This window comes from Dreissena polymorpha, chromosome 2 (genome assembly GCF_020536995.1).
Source record: "Dreissena polymorpha isolate Duluth1 chromosome 2, UMN_Dpol_1.0, whole genome shotgun sequence".
Classification (NCBI taxonomy): domain Eukaryota; kingdom Metazoa; phylum Mollusca; class Bivalvia; order Myida; family Dreissenidae; genus Dreissena; species Dreissena polymorpha.
Genome location: NC_068356.1, coordinates 125,628,101 through 125,647,678, shown reverse-complemented (window position 1 = coordinate 125,647,678; position 19,578 = coordinate 125,628,101). Strand labels below are relative to the sequence as shown.

The window sequence follows — 19,578 nt, the reverse complement described above, 5'->3', positions numbered from 1 at the left end:
TTCCACAAATGACATTAAACATTCCGATAAAAAAACAACGTAAAGAATTCTTTAACCAAAGAACTTACGTCAAAAATTTCGAAACCAGCAATATCCAGCACACCAATGAAATAGTTTCTCTTGGCCTTGGTGTCGAGGGTCTTGTTGACTCTCTTGACGAGCCAGTCGAACATGCGGTTGTACAAGGACTTGGCGAGGGCGCTCACGGAGTAGACCACTTGGTCCTTGTTGCGGCCCTGGGTGACGAACTCGTTACCGACCTTGATCTTTGGCTTCAGGAGACCCTTAATCAAGTCGCCGGCGTTGATGCCCAGCAGGAAGGACACCTTCTCGGCCTCTGAACAAAGGGCAAACAGATTTTGATGGAATAGTTCTGACGAAATTGTGTAAGATGCAATACTGGCATATGGCATAATTTATATCAGTTTTAAGCGATTTCTGCTATACAAATTTAAGGCCAATGGCAGGTGAATTTAGCGCATGCATATTTAAGTTCTTACAACGAAATTACCGGTATATGGCATAAGGGATACTTTATGTGAGATATATGTGTCTGTATTAATATTAGTAATTCATATTCGTTTTCAGTCATATTTTGGGTTTAGTGCGGACGACTTTTGTGTACGGTACAACCGCTATTTACGGTACTCTACCTGCGGTTCCATCCGGTTCGGCCTGTTCCTCACGCGGTCTCTGCTTGAACTTCATCTCTCCGAAGTGCAAGATGGCGGCCGTGCACTTAAACATGCTCGTCTTCTCCTCGTTTGTGAAGCCCAGAATGTCGAAGGCTTCCTGTTGACAAGTAAAAACGCTTAAGATGATGGTTTAAGCTGTTGGAAGCGATTCTGTTTTCATTTTTTGTTAGTTTCAAGGTCAAAGATGATTCCTTAAGATGATACAAGCGATTGGTTTAGCATTTTGCAAGTGTCAAGGTAATATTAAAAACAGATTGACCCGCAGACTGAAGAAATGTTTATTCTGACAAATATTAGAAATGTTAAAATGATTCTGCCAAAGTTTAGATCAAAATGCATGTTTTTATTTGTTTTGTTTATATGAACATTATATTACGGTACACACACTTCAAAACTTAAGGATTTTTAGTTGATAAATGGATACATTTTTTTACATTATAAGTTCATCATGAACACGATTGATATTTTAATAATATCGATTTTACAAGCGCTGTCCAAATATATAAAGGGTTTCACGGTTTGCTTAAAAGACGACTTTCAAGATAAGTGGCAAATATTCATTTTTTATACATTATGTTTTAAAAAGCTTCCCAACACTCCATACTATATTGTTAAAAGTATTTTTTAATTTATGAATAATCATTTGAAATCGGTTTAATAGTACAGCGCTTTTTAAAGCATCTATATATAATTTGGAAAATACTTTGAGTACTTAAATGGCGCTCATGTTTCACACCCATTTATGCCCTGCGGACTCTCCAATCCTTCTAAATTGGATCAATTTATTTCCAAAATTAGGGATGTCTAGTATATTTATTTCTATATTTAGAATATTTCTTACAGAAATTCCTTTAAGCAAACAGCGCAGACCCTGATGAGACGCCGCATCATGCGGCGTCTCATCTGGGTCTACGCTGTTTGCCATGGCCTTTTTTTCTAGACGCTAGGCATAAATGGGTTAAAATAGTAGAGCCTGCGACGTGCAGGGGTAGCGAGTTAGCTTTTGCGTCTAGAGGTACCCACTTCGAATATTGGGAATGGGAATATTTGTAAATCTACTAAATTGTATTTGTTTGGTGTTATAATTAGTTTAGACCATCCAAAACATTCAAGATATGTTTGTAAACATATTAAATGACATTAAAAAGAACATCTTAAAACAAGCCAATTTAATCTTAACACTGCTTAGTTACTACGCATGGTAAATGAGTCACTTACGTCAGTGATCTTCATTTCCTCGACGTCATCGATGCCGTCAACGGTGAGCACACCCTGGTTGATAAAGCTGTAGAGACCGGGATCCGGCGACACCAGACACAACTCTAGAAACCAGCCAGTTAGAGACACGTCAGCAATGTGGACATGCACAGGTTTATATTGATACAAAGAGGTTCTGTTAATTGTTTAGCCCATTTATGCCTAGTGGACTCTCCCATCCTTCTAAATTGGATCAATTTATTTCCAAAATTAGGGAATTTCTAGTATATTTATTTCTTTATTTAGAATATTTCTTACAGAAATTCCCTTAAGCAAACAGCACAGACCCTGATGAGACGCCGCATCATGCGGCGTCTCATCTGGGTCTACGCTGTTTGCCAAGGCTTTATTTCTAGACGCTAGGCATAAATGGGTTAATATGTGAGTATGAAGTTTGTTGCGTTTTCCACCAGCAACGAAACACACAAATGAATGAAATCAGAGCATTTGTGTTGAGGAAAGCTTGATAAAAATAATAATCAAATGTATATATTCGACTATCAGTTGATGTGCATTTAGTAGATTTGCTTTACTCTTGCTGGAAAACGACACACGTGCATTCATTGGTAAAATAACAAAGTGGGTCAAAATTTGTGTATTTATTATTCGATTATGTTGGTCGTCATGCTTGTTACAAGGTATTGGATGACATTTATTGTCAAAATGGCGGCAAAATGTATCCCTAAGGCACACAAGTTGGGAAATAATTTAATACAAGGAAAACGACTTTACCAATCTCTTTTTGAAAATTATTTTAGTTTAGGGGTAAATATCAGTGTGAAATCAAAAGGAAAGTCGAAACACTGAAGGCTTCATAACAAACTATTGATTAACACCTGAAAGAAAAAGCAGGAGATAAATGATATAACGTAATATAAGTATGAAAACAAAATAGCCAATCAATCTAATCGGTTATTGTCCCAGTGGTTAGCCCACGGGACACGATTACTAACCGTGGTACTTGGGGCATGCGGGGGAGAGGAGCTGGTAGAAAATGTGGTAGTTCCGCTCTGCCGGCTGTTGGAAGGTCACGCGGGATTTTTCCAACAGATCTACGGACGCAAGGTACACACGTTGGATAACATTTCAGTAAATAATATGAGCATTGCTCTGTGAAAACAGGATATAATGAATGTGCGTAAAGTATCGTCCCAGATTAGCCTGTGCAGTCCGCACAGGCTAATCAGGGACGACACTTTCCGCCTAAACTGGATTTATGCAAAGAAGAGACTATCTGTAAACGAAAGATATCATAAAAGCGGAAAGCATCGTCTCTGATTAGCCTGTGCGGATTGCACAGGCTAATATGGGACGACACGTAACACACATTCATTTAACCCCCTTTTCACAGAACACGGCCCATATGAGCCGCACTCTCGGAAAACGGAGCTTCATGCATGTGCTTATTTATATTCTAAGAGTTTATTTTCGTTTAGAATAGACCTCCTTTTACCACAAAATCCGAACAAGCGGAAATTGAGTTTCCTGTGCGGACTGCACATCAGAAAACTGATGGGAGCATTCTGGGTTTAGGCGAAATAGGGTGAAATAAAATGGTTGTATGTGGTCAATTTAGGATGGAAATAAAGTGTTCCAGGAAAAACGTTCATTCTTTTATATTTGAAGAAGGTGTTTTTGTTCGTGGCTGCAATTGTTTCATGATCGACAAATCAATCGTTATATGCAAGGGCAACAAATCCGAAATTAGTTGCGCAGAAGAAAACATGATATGTTAATGTAATTTGCATGGTATTTGACCGCTGAAACATAACTGATTAGTGTACAAAGATGATCTCTTTAACTGGTCATACAAACATGAATACAAAAATATCTCTGTTTCAAGTATGAAAACGATATGGAAATCACATACTTTGATTTATAGTCTTTTCGATGTGTTAAACGTTTTAACATCTATAAAACGCTCGATTAAAGGGGCCTTTTCACAGATTTTGGCATTTTTTAACTTATTCATTAAATGCTTTATATTGATAAATGTAAACATTGGATCGTAAAACCTCCAGTAAAAAATCAAGAATAAAATTAAAAAAAAGGAAAAGAACAGTGCCCGGAGCAGGTTTCGAACCAGTGACCCCTGGAGTCCTGCCAGAGTCCTGAAGTAAAAACGCTTTAGCCTACTGAGCTATTCCGCCGAGTACACATGCTTGGCGTATTTTATACCTTATATAAGCAATCTTCGTAGTTTCACAAAATTTAACGACAAAAACAGAACTCTCCAAATTATTCAATCGTTTCGCGTTGCAACGCTTTATAATTTTTAGGTTTTAAAATCGTCAAAAGATGCATATAATGGCTATATTAGACCATGGTAAATGTTCAGTATTACTGTTTCCTCACAAATATCATAACTAAAACGAAAATGTGCGAATCTGAAACAACTTTTTTTCAATTTTGTCAATTTACCAAAGCGTGAAAAGATCCCTTTAAAGGAGTAATACCGAAACAAAAGGTACAAGTGAGTTCAAACGAATATATGTCAAATAATTGTTCAATTAAAGATGTGATAACAAGTATTTTGGTATAAAAGTGCGCTTACAAAACTCGATGTCAGCTCCGGCAATCTTTCCCGTGGGCCCAAAGTGGATACGGATGAATTTACCCTAGAGGGAAGGAAAACAGCTCTGCAGCAATCTTAAACATTTTATAGAAGTGGCGTTTATTAAAGAATTTCGATCTTACACGTGTATTTATATACGCAGCAAGTTGATATGTATTGAATATTGTAATAAACGGTTTTACAAAGACATACGTTGAGTAGTATAATTGTATGTTTCTGTGTATTTTGTGAAGTGACATATAAATGGCGCTAGTCAATCGATTGCATCACATGATACACGCATCATTGTTTTAAGATTGTGTCAATAAGACACATCTAAATGTATATGCCACTTACGTAAAGAAACTGCACGCTACTAATTCAAGAATTATGACAACAACGGTAGATAATTGTCATAGTCGAACAATCAATGAAAAGGGATCACACGAAACCATGCACATAGACAGAGTGGAAAATATGTCACGGAAACCGGAAAGGACAAGTTCATGCAAAAATGAACATACCATTGGTAACGAGAATCACAAAATGTGGTTCGCCAGAAGCCGAACGGTAGAAATTTCGAAAAATGTAATTATTGTTATGAATATCGAAATTATTACTCCGCATGAAAAATAAAAAAGCTTAAAATTTTGACAATAATACTTACAAATCTGGACGAGTTGTTATTTCTGATTGTCTTTGCATTTCCAAATGCTTCCAACACCGGGTTGGCTTGAATAATTTGATCTTCTAAGTTACCCTAAGGGAGGTTTCACACGCAGGTTGGTAAGAAATAGAAAACATAGTGTTAATCAACGGGAGAGAATGTTAGGAACCTTAACACTACCTTAACTTACGTTAAACTAAAGCATGCAACATTCAAAAGGCATAATCAACTTACAAAACGGGAGGAGTTGTTATTTCTAACTGTCTTTGCATTACCATATGCTTCAAGTACGGGGTTGGCCTGGATAATTTGGTCTTCTAGGGTGCGCTAATATGGTAACACACAGGTAAAAATAAAACATCATTAATACAGGAATAATCACACGGGTTGAAGAAGAAACTAACGGTCAAGCTTTATAAAAACATTATCCAGCGCATATACCGTTATTTTCATCTTTATACATTAAACACGGAGAACAGACGTGTTACATATGGAAAAGGGTGTGGTTGTGGTTGTGAGGGTAAAATAAAGGGGTACACTCGATAGGGTTTCAATATGTTTGCAATCAATTGGTGAGGGTTCAAGGGGAATAAATGAAAGGGTTAAAATGAAAAGGTTTAAATGTTTTTGCAATATTCGTGAGGGTTCATAGGGGTGGGGTAAGGTATGTAATCTAACATCTATTTTTAAAATATACAATGGGAGGGACACAATTAGATTGGAAAAAAGGGTAAAGGTTTACTAAGGTAAATGGGGTTATAAAACAATGTGCACTACCGTTTTATTTTTCAACCAGAAGGGGTACTTACAAATCGAGAGGAGTTGTTATTTCTGACAGTTTTAGCATTGCCATATGCTTCAAGGACAGGGTTGGCTTGGATAATTTGGTCTTCCAAAGTTCCCTGGGTGGTAGGAATCACACAGGTTAACACGGGTTCAACTGTTTTAATATCTACAAGACTAATGTTTGAGCTGTTTAAGGGAGCTACACATGCCGACGGGACGTGGGTGGCGATGTGTTTCAAAAGAAAGGAATTCCCAGGTACTTTAAAATACCCTCGAGGATGGATATTGTTCATATGTTTATTTTCGTTTACGGTTTAGATTTTATTGATCAATTAGCAGACATGACATTTGATCGATCCTCGGGTGTATCCTGTATACCGGTGGGTGGGTGTAAGGATATGAATGGTGTAGGATTTTGATGAAAGGGCTGGTCCGAAATTGTTAAGGTCAGTTTTAGTTCATGCGGATAGAAGGTTTTCGGGTGGGAGCAATCTGGTTTTCAAAGGGTAAAAACAGTTCCTCATGGGTCAAAAACGGAATGAAGAACTGCTTAACTGAAAACGAAGGGTATAACTGGGTGCAATTAGTGTTTATCCGTGATTGGGGGACCAACTTACAAATCTCGAGGAGTTGTTATTACGGGTGGTTTTGGCGTTTCCATACGCCTCAAGAACGGGGTTAGCCTGGATAATTTGGTCTTCTAGGGTGCGCTAATATGGTAACACACAGGTAAAAATTAACGAAAACAATAATCATTAATTCAGGAATAAACACACGGGTTCAAGAGGAAACTAACGTTAAAGCTGTTCAAATGATTACCGAACGCATATATAGCTAGTTTCCTCTTTATACATTAAACATGGGAAAAGATGTGTTATAGAAGGAAAGGGATGTGACTTTGGTTGTGAGGGTAAAATAAAGGGGTAAAATCTGTTTCAATGTTTTTTGCAACCACTTTGTGAGGGCTCAAAGGGGGGAAATAAAGGGTTTAAATTGGCAAGGTTTCAAGGTTTTCGGTTCAATCATTCAGTGAGGGTTAAAAGGGTAAGGGTTTGGTTTGTTAAATGTAAAAGTGGGCTAAATAAGGGTGGGTAAGGCTTCGGACTAAAGGGTGGGTCTGAACAAGTAAAGGTCAGTTCTAGCTCGTGCGGATAGAACGTTTTCGGGTAACAACAATCTTTTTTATGGTGGGTAAAAACGGAATGAACAACTGCATAACTGAAAAGGAAGGGTTTAATTGGGTGCAACTAGAGTTCATCCGTGGTTGAGGGACTGACTTACGAATCTCGAGGAGTTGTTATTACGGGTTGTTTTTGCGTTTCCATACGCCTCAAGAACGGGGTTTGCCTGGATAATTTGATCCTCAAGAGTTCCTCGCTGTTGCTGTTGTTGATGGACAGGAACGTTATTTTAACATGACTGATTTTGTGCAGTTTGTGGGAACAGAAGAAAGAATGCAGATAGTGTGATGGTTGTGAGCTGATAATACGTACATACAAAACAACACACATTTATTTACAATACAAATGCTAAAATTGTAACAAAATTGAAGTATTTAAATATAAAAAAACTGTTCACACCTGCAAATAATGATAGTGTTAAGAGATGATCAAAATTAACATCGTTTACGTTTTAAACATTATTCTGCAATAAAAAGTATAACGATTATTTATAACATAAAATTAGTTAAAACAACAATAAAACAATTCAATGCAAAAACCGGAAAGTTAGTACATGTTATTACGACGTATTAAAACATAGAATCACGTGCTGCCGCTGTCATCTCTGGAATTCGAAAGTGGAAGATTCTACAACTATTGTCACACTAGAACGGGATGGGGAATGGCCGATGCATCTTGCAACGTACGCTGGTTATCGAAAGTCCATACAACAGTCTAGGAAAATCTCTCAAAGGGATGCAACTGAAAATTATCAAGGTGTGGGGGGAAATCTGGAGGTTATGTGTCGTAACGGGAATGTATTTTGGGATGTGGAAAACACTGCAAACTATTCAAGCAAGATTGAAGTAATTTAAACGAATAGGTACTACATCTTCACTGGTTGTCCGGATATTGCTGAAAAATTTAAACACGGTATGTCGAAGGAATGCACATATGTTAATATTGAAATTGATCAATTGTTTTATTTTCAGTTATACATTTGATAAAAGGTTCAACTTGATTAATAATGTTTCGATCATTCGTTCGACATGATTTTCGTTACACCAAGTATCACTCGTGCTAGTAGGGTGTCATAGGGGTCAATGGAAAGGTATTGGTGTATAAATAGCATGCACACTGGTTTGGGAAAATAGACTGTTGTACAGACTGGGTATTGTTTCAAGGAGTTATCAACTGCTCCATTTAAAGTGCCCTTTGATTTATTTACAATTACACACTTCAATTACCGATAGTTTAGACGCCGTTTAACTATAGAAATAGTGATAATCTTTCAACAAAACTTACGAAAAGCCAATTAATAAACGAAATAAACGAAATTTCTCAATTCCCAAAGCTGGGAGATGTGACAGCGTACATGCGTGCAAGATGCGTGCAAGCTGTGGCCGGAAGGGGTTGATGACAACCTTCTTGTGGCTCTCCTGTTGAGCCTTTTCCTCCTCCGTCAACTTCTGCAGCTGGGCCGCCACCTTGGCAAAGTACATAATTACCTTCTTCGTGTTCTCGGTCTTACCAGCACCAGACTCGCCTCTGTGGTCGGAGAGCAATAACACATGTGAAACATACGATAATATATAAACGTAATTGTATTGATTCCTATTTTATACTTGGAATCTACAAGACAAAGTTATAAAGCACCTATGATCAGACTTAGTGTTTTGTCAAATTTTTTTAAAATTTAGCAGTGCTTTCGAAATCTCTTAGTCTTTGTGCTATGACCACGTGCTTATAATTCCATATTTTTCCGTTATAAAAACATAAGCTACAAACAGCTGCTCTTTTAGGCAGTAGAACTAATTAACAAAGTAAAAGCCACGATCCGTTTGGTGCGTTATAACGTTTGTACTTTGTATTTACAACGTATGCAGTTCTAAGTGAAACATCGTCATCGACTCGGGATGCTTTCTTATCGTACATATCAAGTGTACATGTATCTGAGGCTCGCTCTTGGACAAACGGGGCAATAATGCTTGTGCGTACAATATCGTCGGTGGCTAATCATGGACAACACTTTTCTCCCTTTTTGTAATTTTGCGTTTAAAGAAAGTCTATTCTTTATGAAAATACAGTCTATGCGGGAAGTGCCGTCCCTGATAAGCCTTTGCGACGACACTTTACGCCTAAACTGGATTTCCACTAAGAAGAGACTTCCTTTAAACAGACAATACCATAAAAGTGGAAAGTGTCGTACGTGATTAGCCTGTGCGAACTGCACAGGCTAATCTGGGACGACAGTTTACGCACATGCATTAAATCCCCTTTCCAAACGCGTAGCTCATATCATTGTACGTGTATAGCGTAGGTTCAGATTGTACCGGTGTGTTTGAAGTGTTTTGAAATGGATACTGAAATAAATATAAAAACAGTCAAATGGTGCTGTTTAAACGCTTTTTCGTATTAAATAATCGTATCTTCGGAAAGCTTAGGAGTCTATGACCATATATACTACGAACAATCTGCTAGGTAAATAGTTTACAATTTTGTCATATTTCAGTTAAAAACACAACACAAAACAACGCAGTCAGTAGGAGAGAAATACGTGAAAAAAGGCATAGGTTCGTATTAATATTTGGGAAGGTAAGTAAGTTATGAAACAAACGATTCCCACGTACAACCTGAACCCGCGCGTCCTAACGTTACAATCTAAGACTTACAGCATAGGGTGAATCTTGCTTTTTAGAATCAATTTTGGGGGCTTCTCCCTTTTTGTGGATGTTAGCCGCAACTATTGCGAAATATTTAATGACCTTCTTGGTGCTTTCGGTCTTTCCAGCTCCACTCTCGCCGCTGAGTGGGTGGGGTAAGAAATAAGAAGACATGTTAGCACGTATCAGGGATTAGTGGGAAGTATTTAACTACTCTATCAAAATGGGGATCGGACATAAGGTGAGGTAGGAGAATCACTGCACACAATTGAAAACTAAAACTGACAACGTCGAGAGTAAAATAGTAAAAATAGTGATTTATTTTTTTAGGTTAAAAATAATAATAATTTAGTTAAAATTTAATAAATTTAATACTCAACTGGAATGATGCTGCACGTAGAATAAAACCAACTTTAATCAAGCAACATACGTTTGAGACAGATTAAACAAGAACTTATTATGAATATGTAATATTGCAACATTTCAGGATGTTTAAAACATGTGATGACAATATTAAACAAGGATTTTAGTAACTCACGTGATCAACATGGACTGGTTCTCGCGATCTGTAATAATGATAATAATGATAATACTACTACTACTACTACTACTACTACTACTACTACTACTACTAATAATAATAATAAAATTATATAATTATAATTGTAATAACAAAATAATATGATAATAATAATAATAAGAAATACATTTTTGAAAAATGAAAATTTGTGGTAATCAATATAGCAACCATAAATTGCATTTTGTTCGGCACAAATAATTATAAAACTAGTTATACAATAAATAATTGAATATTATTCCAGCAGTTTTTATCGTATTAATTTAGTAAATTTGTTTGAACGGTAACGACTTATCTTAGGTTTTAACCGCGAAATAAGTTTCATTTATTATGAGTGATTCATAATATACTTCTGAATGGACTGTATGGTAAATGCATATTTATAATTAAATGCCAGTACAGCTTTGTAGATTAGAATAAAGAAACGTATTATTATATTTAACATCATGAGATGAAGAACTAGCACAATGTAAACACCTCGAAAGAATCGAACAGCGTGAAAATAGCCAAAGGGAAAAAAGTAAAGCCTCTAAACATGCATCATTTCATCACTAATTAAATTAACGAGTTACATGTATCATTTCATTACTGATCATAACTTACTAATACGGAGGAGTTGCATATATATTATTTCATATATAATAAGGCATAACTTTTTGTACATGGACGAGTTACACACTTTCATTAATCATTGCTCATCACTAGTTAACATGGGCAAATAATTCATACTATTCAATTAATGATTGCGCATCATAAATTACAAGGACGTACTACAGGTATCATTTTGTTATTATTGCGCATTATTAGTGATTCGACGGCAATGCGGAAGTTATCAATTTCATCTAAAGTAAGCAATTGCATATCACTAATTAACGTGGACGGCATAGATGTTTTATCTCCAAGCCAGCAGACAGGCAATTGCCAGCGTAGGCATGTACCTGTACACAGATGCTATCTCAAGTCAGTTTTTTATCGCTGAACAGCAGACGAGAAGATATGTATCAGTGCGCGTGATTCTATTTTTAGAAACATTCCGCCATATATGGCGCGTGCGTTGTCAATAACAACTGTAAAGAATTCTCAATGTAAACTACACAGGTAAGCAGATTATATTTCGGGGGAATATTGAGGAAGATATACACAAATTTTTGAGTGGTTTCATATACAGAACTGTTTGGTATGCGTACTTTATCAGCGTTGTAAGCATGAACGTTTCGTGGGTGGAAAGTATGGATCGTTCACTGTCTTTAACAGTTTCCGCAGAAATGCACACGTTTATATTCCCACAAAAAGGCCCTACCTTCTATGAGAGGTGATCGGAAGTAAAAACCAAGCGCCATTGAAATGTCTTACGAACATCAAAAATTGACTCGTACGTCAAATAACCCTACGAAATAAATTACTATAACGGAAAATGCTCTTGTAAAATATTGTTATGGAGTTGAAATGGATGCGATATAAATGGCTTACATGCCTCACTGACGTCTTGAAAACACATTTAAAACACTCCCGTGAAGTAAGCATTAGAAAAACATTGAATAAATAGCCTTTGTTTGGCTATAGACAATCATAAATCATACTCAAGTATAATCAAGTATGATACAATACACTCAAATACGCTACAAAACGCAAATACGTATCGCGTATGACATGCAATGTAAACTAAGTCCTGTTCGTACATAATATTAGCTCAAAACGACTTACATATTTGCTTAATCAGGTTTGCTTCGCGTTGATTACGGAAATATGCTGCAAGCAACTGGGCCCTATTTTACGAAATGTTAGTTTAAAGGGGCCTTTTCACAGATTTTGGCATTTGTTAACTTATTCATTAAATGCTTTATATCGATAAATGTTAACATTGGATCGTAAAAGCTCCAGTAAAAAAATCAAGAATAACATTAAAAAAAGGAAAAGAACATTGCCCGGATCAGGTTTCGAACCAGTGACCCCTGCAGTCCTGCCAGAGTCCTGAAGTAAAAACGCTTTAGCCTACTGAGCTATTCCACCGTGTACTTGTACATGATTATTTTATACGTTATATAAGCAATCTTCGTAGTTTCACAAAATTTAACGACAAAAACAGAACTCTCCAAATTATTCAATCGTTTCGCGTTGCAACGCTTTATAATTTTTAGGCTTTAAAATCGTCAAAAGATGCATATAATGGCTATATTAGACCATGGTAAATGTTCAGTATTACTGTTTCCTCACAAATATCATAACTATAACGAAAATTTGCGAATCTGAAACAACTTTTTTCAATTTTGTCAATTTACCAAAGCGTGAAAAGATCCCTTTAACAGGTATTGATAGGAAATCATTTACAAAACATTGATATCGATTGTAGTTTGCGGTATATGAGGAATCTGTATGAAGCGATTCAAGAAATGTGTGCAACACACCCTCAACTCGAATCAATGGACGATTGGTAGCGTTCGGATCATGGCATATTGAATATTGTAACGTATTTTATTCCGAGGCAAAATACTATACGCTACTTTGCGCTATTACCATTTAAATAAAAATTCGTTTGGTGTTATAAGATTTTTAAGAGAGCATGTTGTGCGGAGGCAGGCAGAGCTATGTTTTAACGGTCTAGCAACATACTTAAATTTTGTTTATGGGGCTTTTTCTTAAAAAAGGCAGACACACGAGTCTCGTTATGGAAATATGTTCTTAGCACAAATGCGTCCGCACAGGCTAATTAGGGACGGAACGGTCCGCTTTTATGAAACTTTTCATGTAAATGAAGTCTCTTCTAAATACAAATCGAGTTATCGCGGAAAGTCTCGTCCCTGATTAGTATGTGCGAAAATATGCCTTAACCCTTTTAGCGATGGAACCGAATTTTAAAGGCCTTTGCAAACAGTTTGGATCAAGATCATACGCCACAAAACCAGGATCCAAACTGTTTGCTATTCTGAAAGTGGTCTTTGAAAAAAAGTGAAGAAAATAATGATTTTAGAAATTCAGCAGACACCAATTTAGCAGACGACAAATATCACAGTATGCAATGGATTAAGTTCGACTTTCTGAGAACGAGGCTCACATTTAGGTCAACTGACCTTGCAACGTACTTTAGATTCCCTGATAAGGTTTTTGTGAATACAGAGGCAGACATATAAGTGCCACTGACCTTGCAACATGTACTGGTAGGCGTTGTCGGCGACGGAGAAGAGATGGGGTGGCATCTCGAGCTTCCTCTTGCCGCGGTACTTGCCGATGATGCTGTCCAGGTAGATGGGGAGACGGCGGTAGGGGTTCACCGCCACGCAGAACAGGCCCGAGTACGTCTGCAAGGGGCATTTAGCTGCTAGTTCATTTGTATTTAAACTTCAATGTTTCGTGAATAAATGTGGAACAATAATGTGGTTTGGAGCTTCTTAAAACCGGTGTTCACCCCAAATGTTTTGCATTTAACTTTTTACAGAGGTGAAACTAGTTGTTTGTTTTTTGCTTGCTATTTTAAGTGAGTTGTTTCTTTTGTTTGTGTGATGTATCACACTGTGTCAACATTTTCATAGCCATTGTTGAAGGACCACATGAAATTGTAAGGGTTTTTAAAATGCTGGTGCAGATGAGGTTTCCCTTTGGTGATATATGACCCGTGTCATGCGCAAAGTAATCATCCGCCACATACGTCCTCGGTAGCTCCACGCCAGCTTGCGCATCTGCGCATTCTGGTCAGGAGCCACCGAGTCCATGAAACATTCCGTGAATTTAAAGCGGAAAACGTAGCTGCAGACCAGACTGCGCGGATGACGCATATTGTATAAAACCCATTTTTGCATGACGCGGTTAATATAAAAACTATCTACTCTAAATGGCGTTACAATGGCATATGTTTGACCGAAATGGTTGTGCACAAATTGGAGCTAACTTATATAAGATTCGCACAATACCATCAGATCCAGAGTGAGAGGCTTTAAGAAGGCGTGAATAAACAATAAAACCGTATCCCCATTGAAGATCCGTAAATATGAACTAATGATATATTATGCGAGGAGCTGCTTTGTTATATCAATCGTTAATGGCCAATTCAGGTTCTACGGTATTTATTTAATAAAGAGTGGAAATGCATCCCGATTTGTTTTGTCGATATAAATAACTTAATACAAAAGGTTAACATTGTGTATACAAAGTAACTTTCGGACAAAGGTTTACCTTTCTTGTCTCTGATATAATCACGATTAAAAGGCAAATTCGTAACACAAAGTCATACTAGGGCATACTATTTGTTTAATATAATATTTAAATATATATACATAAAGACCTTTAATTGACCATTTTTTTTTAAATACCATAGTCCTAGTACAATCAGTTGTATCCTCCGTTTAAATATTTGATGGATTGTTTTGTAGCGCATCAATAATGTTCTGTTCCAACGACTTCATTTGTCTCAAACCAAGACCCAACTCCGATCAATGAACAATTTGTGTGCGAGTCCCATTGAGCCGCGTTCTGGGAAAACTGTACAAAATACATGTGCGTTAAGTGTCGTGTGATTACTCTGTGCAGTCCGCACAGGCTAATCAGGGACGACACTTTCCGCATCTATGGTATTTTCCTTGATTTGATTGCAAGGTAGTCTCTTTTGAGCGATTATCTAGTTTAGACGGAAGGTGTTTGCCAAGAATAGCATGTGCGGACTGCACAGGCTAATCTGGGAGCACAATTCACGCACATGCATAAGATTAGAACTAGATTAAAGGTAACTATGTGTTGCCGTATGGCCTGCTTACGTAGATGAACCCGGAGAAGTAACGTTGCCTGAGGTTGTGAAGAACTGACGCCTCGTTCAGGTACGTCATGTTCGCCATGTCGTCTGTCATTTCGAACTTAGGCGGGTTCACCTGTTGAACGTCATCCTTCTTGAACGTCTTAACCTGAAAATCGAAACCAGTTTAAAATGATGTAAGTTTTTAAAAATCGCACACTTTTTTGAAGAAAATCTATTCAGGCGATATGTGCCTGTGAATCGATTTATCAAATGTTGCGTTGTGACGAACTTATCTATTCATAATTATAGATATGTCATATGTATTTGTTTATAATGATATATATGTTCAGTACAGATATCCATTTTAATGCCTGTGGTTATTTCTCAAATACAATAAATATAACACATTGCATTGTATTGTATAATCATGCTGATAGTGCGCCACGGTGCAACGCGTTTTTATTTTTTTATGGTGTGCAGTTGCTGATTATTCAATATGCAGTTTTAAAGCGTTTACAAGAAGTTTTTTTCTGCGACTATATTACATTACATCATATATAGTGTGTAAAGCTGCATATGACAAACCAAATTTTCTAAGGACACAAATGTTACGGACGCATAGTATAAAAGGCGTGTGAAAAGTCACAAAGTTGTATTAAGTCATAGCTAAATAATTGATTTATATATCCTTTCCCACTCAAAAGAAAAGTGCACCTGGCTATATGCAATTAGCATAAAACCAGAACAGATGCTAGACACTTGCCGGCTGTTCAGATTTAATGCTGTTTGCTACTCATCGGTATCTTACTGTTGGAAATTAAGCTATTAAAAAATGAAACAATTGAGAAAGTTTTTCAATTTAATTCATTTTAATGGGACTAAAAAGGGTAAAACATCTAAGTTGTTAAGGGTCAATGTATGCTTAATCATCAGAATGTTGAAACTCACGTCGTTGCTGACGTCGATCTTCACGGTGACCTCCTCTCCCTTTGTGGACTGGATCTCGGCCCGGACGAAGCCTTCCTTCGCATCTGGTACCCAGCATGACTTCTTGCCGTCGAAGGGCTGCGTCTCCTTCATCAGCTTCTTCCGGTCCACCGCCAGGTACTGGAAGTCGGGGTCGGCTGCCCAATCGGTGCCGTGCGACATCTTGCGTTTCTAGTGTGCGTTCGTGTGCGACGAAAAAGTTGTACAAAATGTGTTCCAAGACAACCTTGTTCCAAGTGTGCCGATACGCCAAGACTCGAACAGCTCTTTCCCCTGTAAATGAAAGGTATCGTGTTATCTAAATGCAGGATGAAAACTAAACTTCAGATTAAAAATATACATAAAATAAAAATGGAAACTAGCAGATGTTCTACCTGTTGGTAGTAAGCAGTCGGTAAACCATATTCCTGCTAAATTCTAGAGATTTCTATCTCTGTTTTTGCTATCACAGTTTTATCAGTGTTTATCTGCAGGCGTTCTGCGGGTTACCAGTTCATAAACAAAACGAATAAAATAGTGGTTTATAACTTGGCATTTTTTTTAATTCGCATTGGATTTGTTTTGTGAAGAGTTCGGGAAAATGTATTCGATCAGAATACTCCGTATCTGATTCCCAATTAACGTACACATTTAGAGTCAACTAGGCATAAATGGGTTAACGTACACATGTGTTTATTACATCACTTGAGATAGAAGGGACAATATCGTGTAGCGGTTATTAGCTTTATAACACCCATTACAATTATTGTGCAAAGGTTTTCAACAAATCCGTCTGCGATTAACCCACTTATGCCTGGCGTCTAGAAAAAAAGGCCTTGGCAAACAGCGTAGACCCAGATGAGACGCCGCATGATGCGGCGTCTCATCAGGGTCTGCGCTATCTGGAAATAAATTGATCCTATTTAGAAGGATGGGAGAGTTCACCAGACATAAATGGGTTAACGTACACATTTGATTATTTTTCCCGTCAGATAGAAGAAACAATATCGTGTAGCGGTTATTAGCTTATAACGCCCATTAAAATTTTTGTGCAATGGTTTTCAACAAATCCGTCTGCGATTAACGTCACGCTGCATTTCGTTAATATTTGGATATAGCCAATGCACGGGCAGCGGTTCAATACACACGGCAACCTGTTTCAGCTTTAAGTGTATTCGTAAGTGGGACAATTCGTCAACTACCTGCGAGGTTTTTTTATCACTGAGTATCGAAAGTGACCAGAACAGTGTGAATCGAGACGGTGAATTACTACTCAATTATTTCAAACATTTAACTTAAAAAAATAGGCAAACCGTTTCTAATAATTTGGTTTAAGTTGATGGAATACGAAATGCTGCAAAACATAAGCCGGGAAGTCAGCCAAGATTATACAAAACATTAACTTTCATGTTAAAATGACCACGTTATCCGAAAACTGGTTGTATGCCATCTACGGCCATATACGACAACCCTGTCCGTAATAAGACAGCGAAACCTTTCCCAAGCTGGTCTGGAGTTACTCTGGCGGGCAAAATATAAATAACATGCTTTTAAATGAAGGTATTATTTCCGAAAAAGTTAAGCATCCACATCCAAAGCACTTACGTCATCGCGCAGTTGGACGTTTTCTGGAATTTAAGTGGGCGTTCTTCGAAATTCGCACCTTATCAATCATGCGCCGCGAGGCATTGGCACCTGCTCTGAGAATTTTGCGATTAATTTTCTCCACGCACGAAATGAAACAACAGCTTCCGGTATGTGTTTAAATCAAAACTAGTGTTTTTCAAACGATTCTGTCACGGTTTAATTGTTCTCCGTCTGTATGTGATTATACCAGCTCGTGTTGCGCAAAATGTATACAAGGAATTTTTGCATATGATTGTGCAGTCCAACAATCGGCCAATACATAGACAATGGCATGTAGTATATACAAAATAACACTTATCTTCTTACAACATATATGAAACGAAATTATTTCAGCAAATATGTAAAACAAATGCAGTGCATAACTCTCCTAAAATTACGATAAATAATGCCAATAAACAAGGTACATCTCTATAAGAAAAAAAAGAATATAATGCAAAAAGATATACAAACGCTTCGTTGTATTATTTATCCCTTGTCCATCCAGTTTGTAAACATACTGAGAGTAATGATATACATTGATTCGCGAACGTATTCAAATGTCTATCTGACATAGTCATATTCAACCGTATTGTTATCTACCTTTTAACTTCAAATCACTAATCCGTTAATCCAGATTAAAAAGTAACAATTAAGCTATTAATACACCTCCGCGTTCCATTGGCTTTATTACATTATCGATAAAAGAAAAACGTAATAAAAACCCGGAAAATAATTAATAAATTAACCCCAACCAAATGTACTTACGGTAAAAGAGCAAGTTCTTGTGTAGAGAGAATTCGAAACCGCGCTTAAATACTACCGTGCGATCCTGCTAGAATTACCTGTTGAATTATATAACACTCGTGGCGATTGGTCGTTTCTAAGGCATGGACCAATCGGAATTAATTTTTGTTTTACAGGTATGCGGAAGCTGCTTTTTGATGCTACCAGCTTCCGCGTGTAGATTTATATAGAGAGAAGTAAATACCTCCCGACATTTGGCAGCATGTACAGAGTTCTGTTCTTTAAATGTCTGTCAGATAACATAACAAGGTCTCAAGGTCACCTTCACCAGTCTTTTTCTGATAAGTTAGCATACTAGTATCTGAAAATTTCAATTATTTAAACTTTAAAAAAGGTTGTTTGTTCTCCACCAATTTAAACATGTTTGTGGGCCGATCACTATTAAACAATGAATCTATAAAAACGGCAACTATGAATATCACAACATTTTTTTTACATATTTGAATAAACATTTTTCGTCACACCTCAAAGTTAAAATCGTCATGACTGATCAAATGACTTGTTCTGCAATAGACTTACACATTGTTTTTTTGCGCTGTGTTCGATAAATACCTAAGTCTCGCTCTAAGAAAACGAGACTTATTGCATGTGCGTATATTGTCGTTCCAGATTAGCCTGTGCAGAACGCATAAGCTAATCAGGGACGAAACTTTAGGCTTTTATGGTTGTTTTTTTGTGTGTTTAAAGAATTTTTTTTTAGCAAAAATCCAGTTCGGGTGGAAAGTGTAGTCCCTGACATATGCACATGTATACAGCCTTGTTTTTCCAGTCCGTATAATCTGTAAGTAGAGAACAAGTTGTATGCAAAGTAGGGCGACTACTATAAAAATCCGCACATTAACTCATTCATTAGGGTAGCAAATATTTGTTTATGTGTATTGATAACGACAAACGTTAAGAAGCATCCTTATTTCGATACCAAAACTATCGTATTATTGGGAATGCAGGTGATACCTGTAACTTTTAATTAGCTAATTATATTGTGCTTCAGATGTTGAAGCTTGAATAAACAATGTATAAATTGACATTTAATAATCGCAAGTCATAATTATTTACATTTATTATTTTGGGAAACTAAGTGCATATCGTTTACCTGTAAC

At 37.0% G+C, this 19,578-nt stretch overlaps 1 protein-coding gene across 1 annotated transcript in view; it reads right to left on the bottom strand.

Annotated features, from left to right (window-relative positions):
• LOC127868889 (myosin heavy chain, striated muscle-like) overlaps window positions 1-16,342 on the bottom strand; it is a 44,696-nt gene extending 28,354 nt beyond the window's left edge. The window contains 11 exon segments of the mRNA XM_052411030.1: window positions 69-337; window positions 654-792; window positions 1,914-2,017; window positions 2,906-3,004; window positions 4,507-4,570; window positions 7,241-7,342; window positions 8,544-8,667; window positions 10,321-10,348; window positions 13,499-13,655; window positions 15,105-15,248; window positions 16,031-16,342. Of these exon segments, the coding sequence (XP_052266990.1) occupies window positions 69-337; window positions 654-792; window positions 1,914-2,017; window positions 2,906-3,004; window positions 4,507-4,570; window positions 7,241-7,342; window positions 8,544-8,667; window positions 10,321-10,348; window positions 13,499-13,655; window positions 15,105-15,248; window positions 16,031-16,231 (1,431 nt within the window). The 5' untranslated portion in view covers window positions 16,232-16,342.
• Between the last annotated feature and the right edge of the window lie 3,236 nt (window positions 16,343-19,578).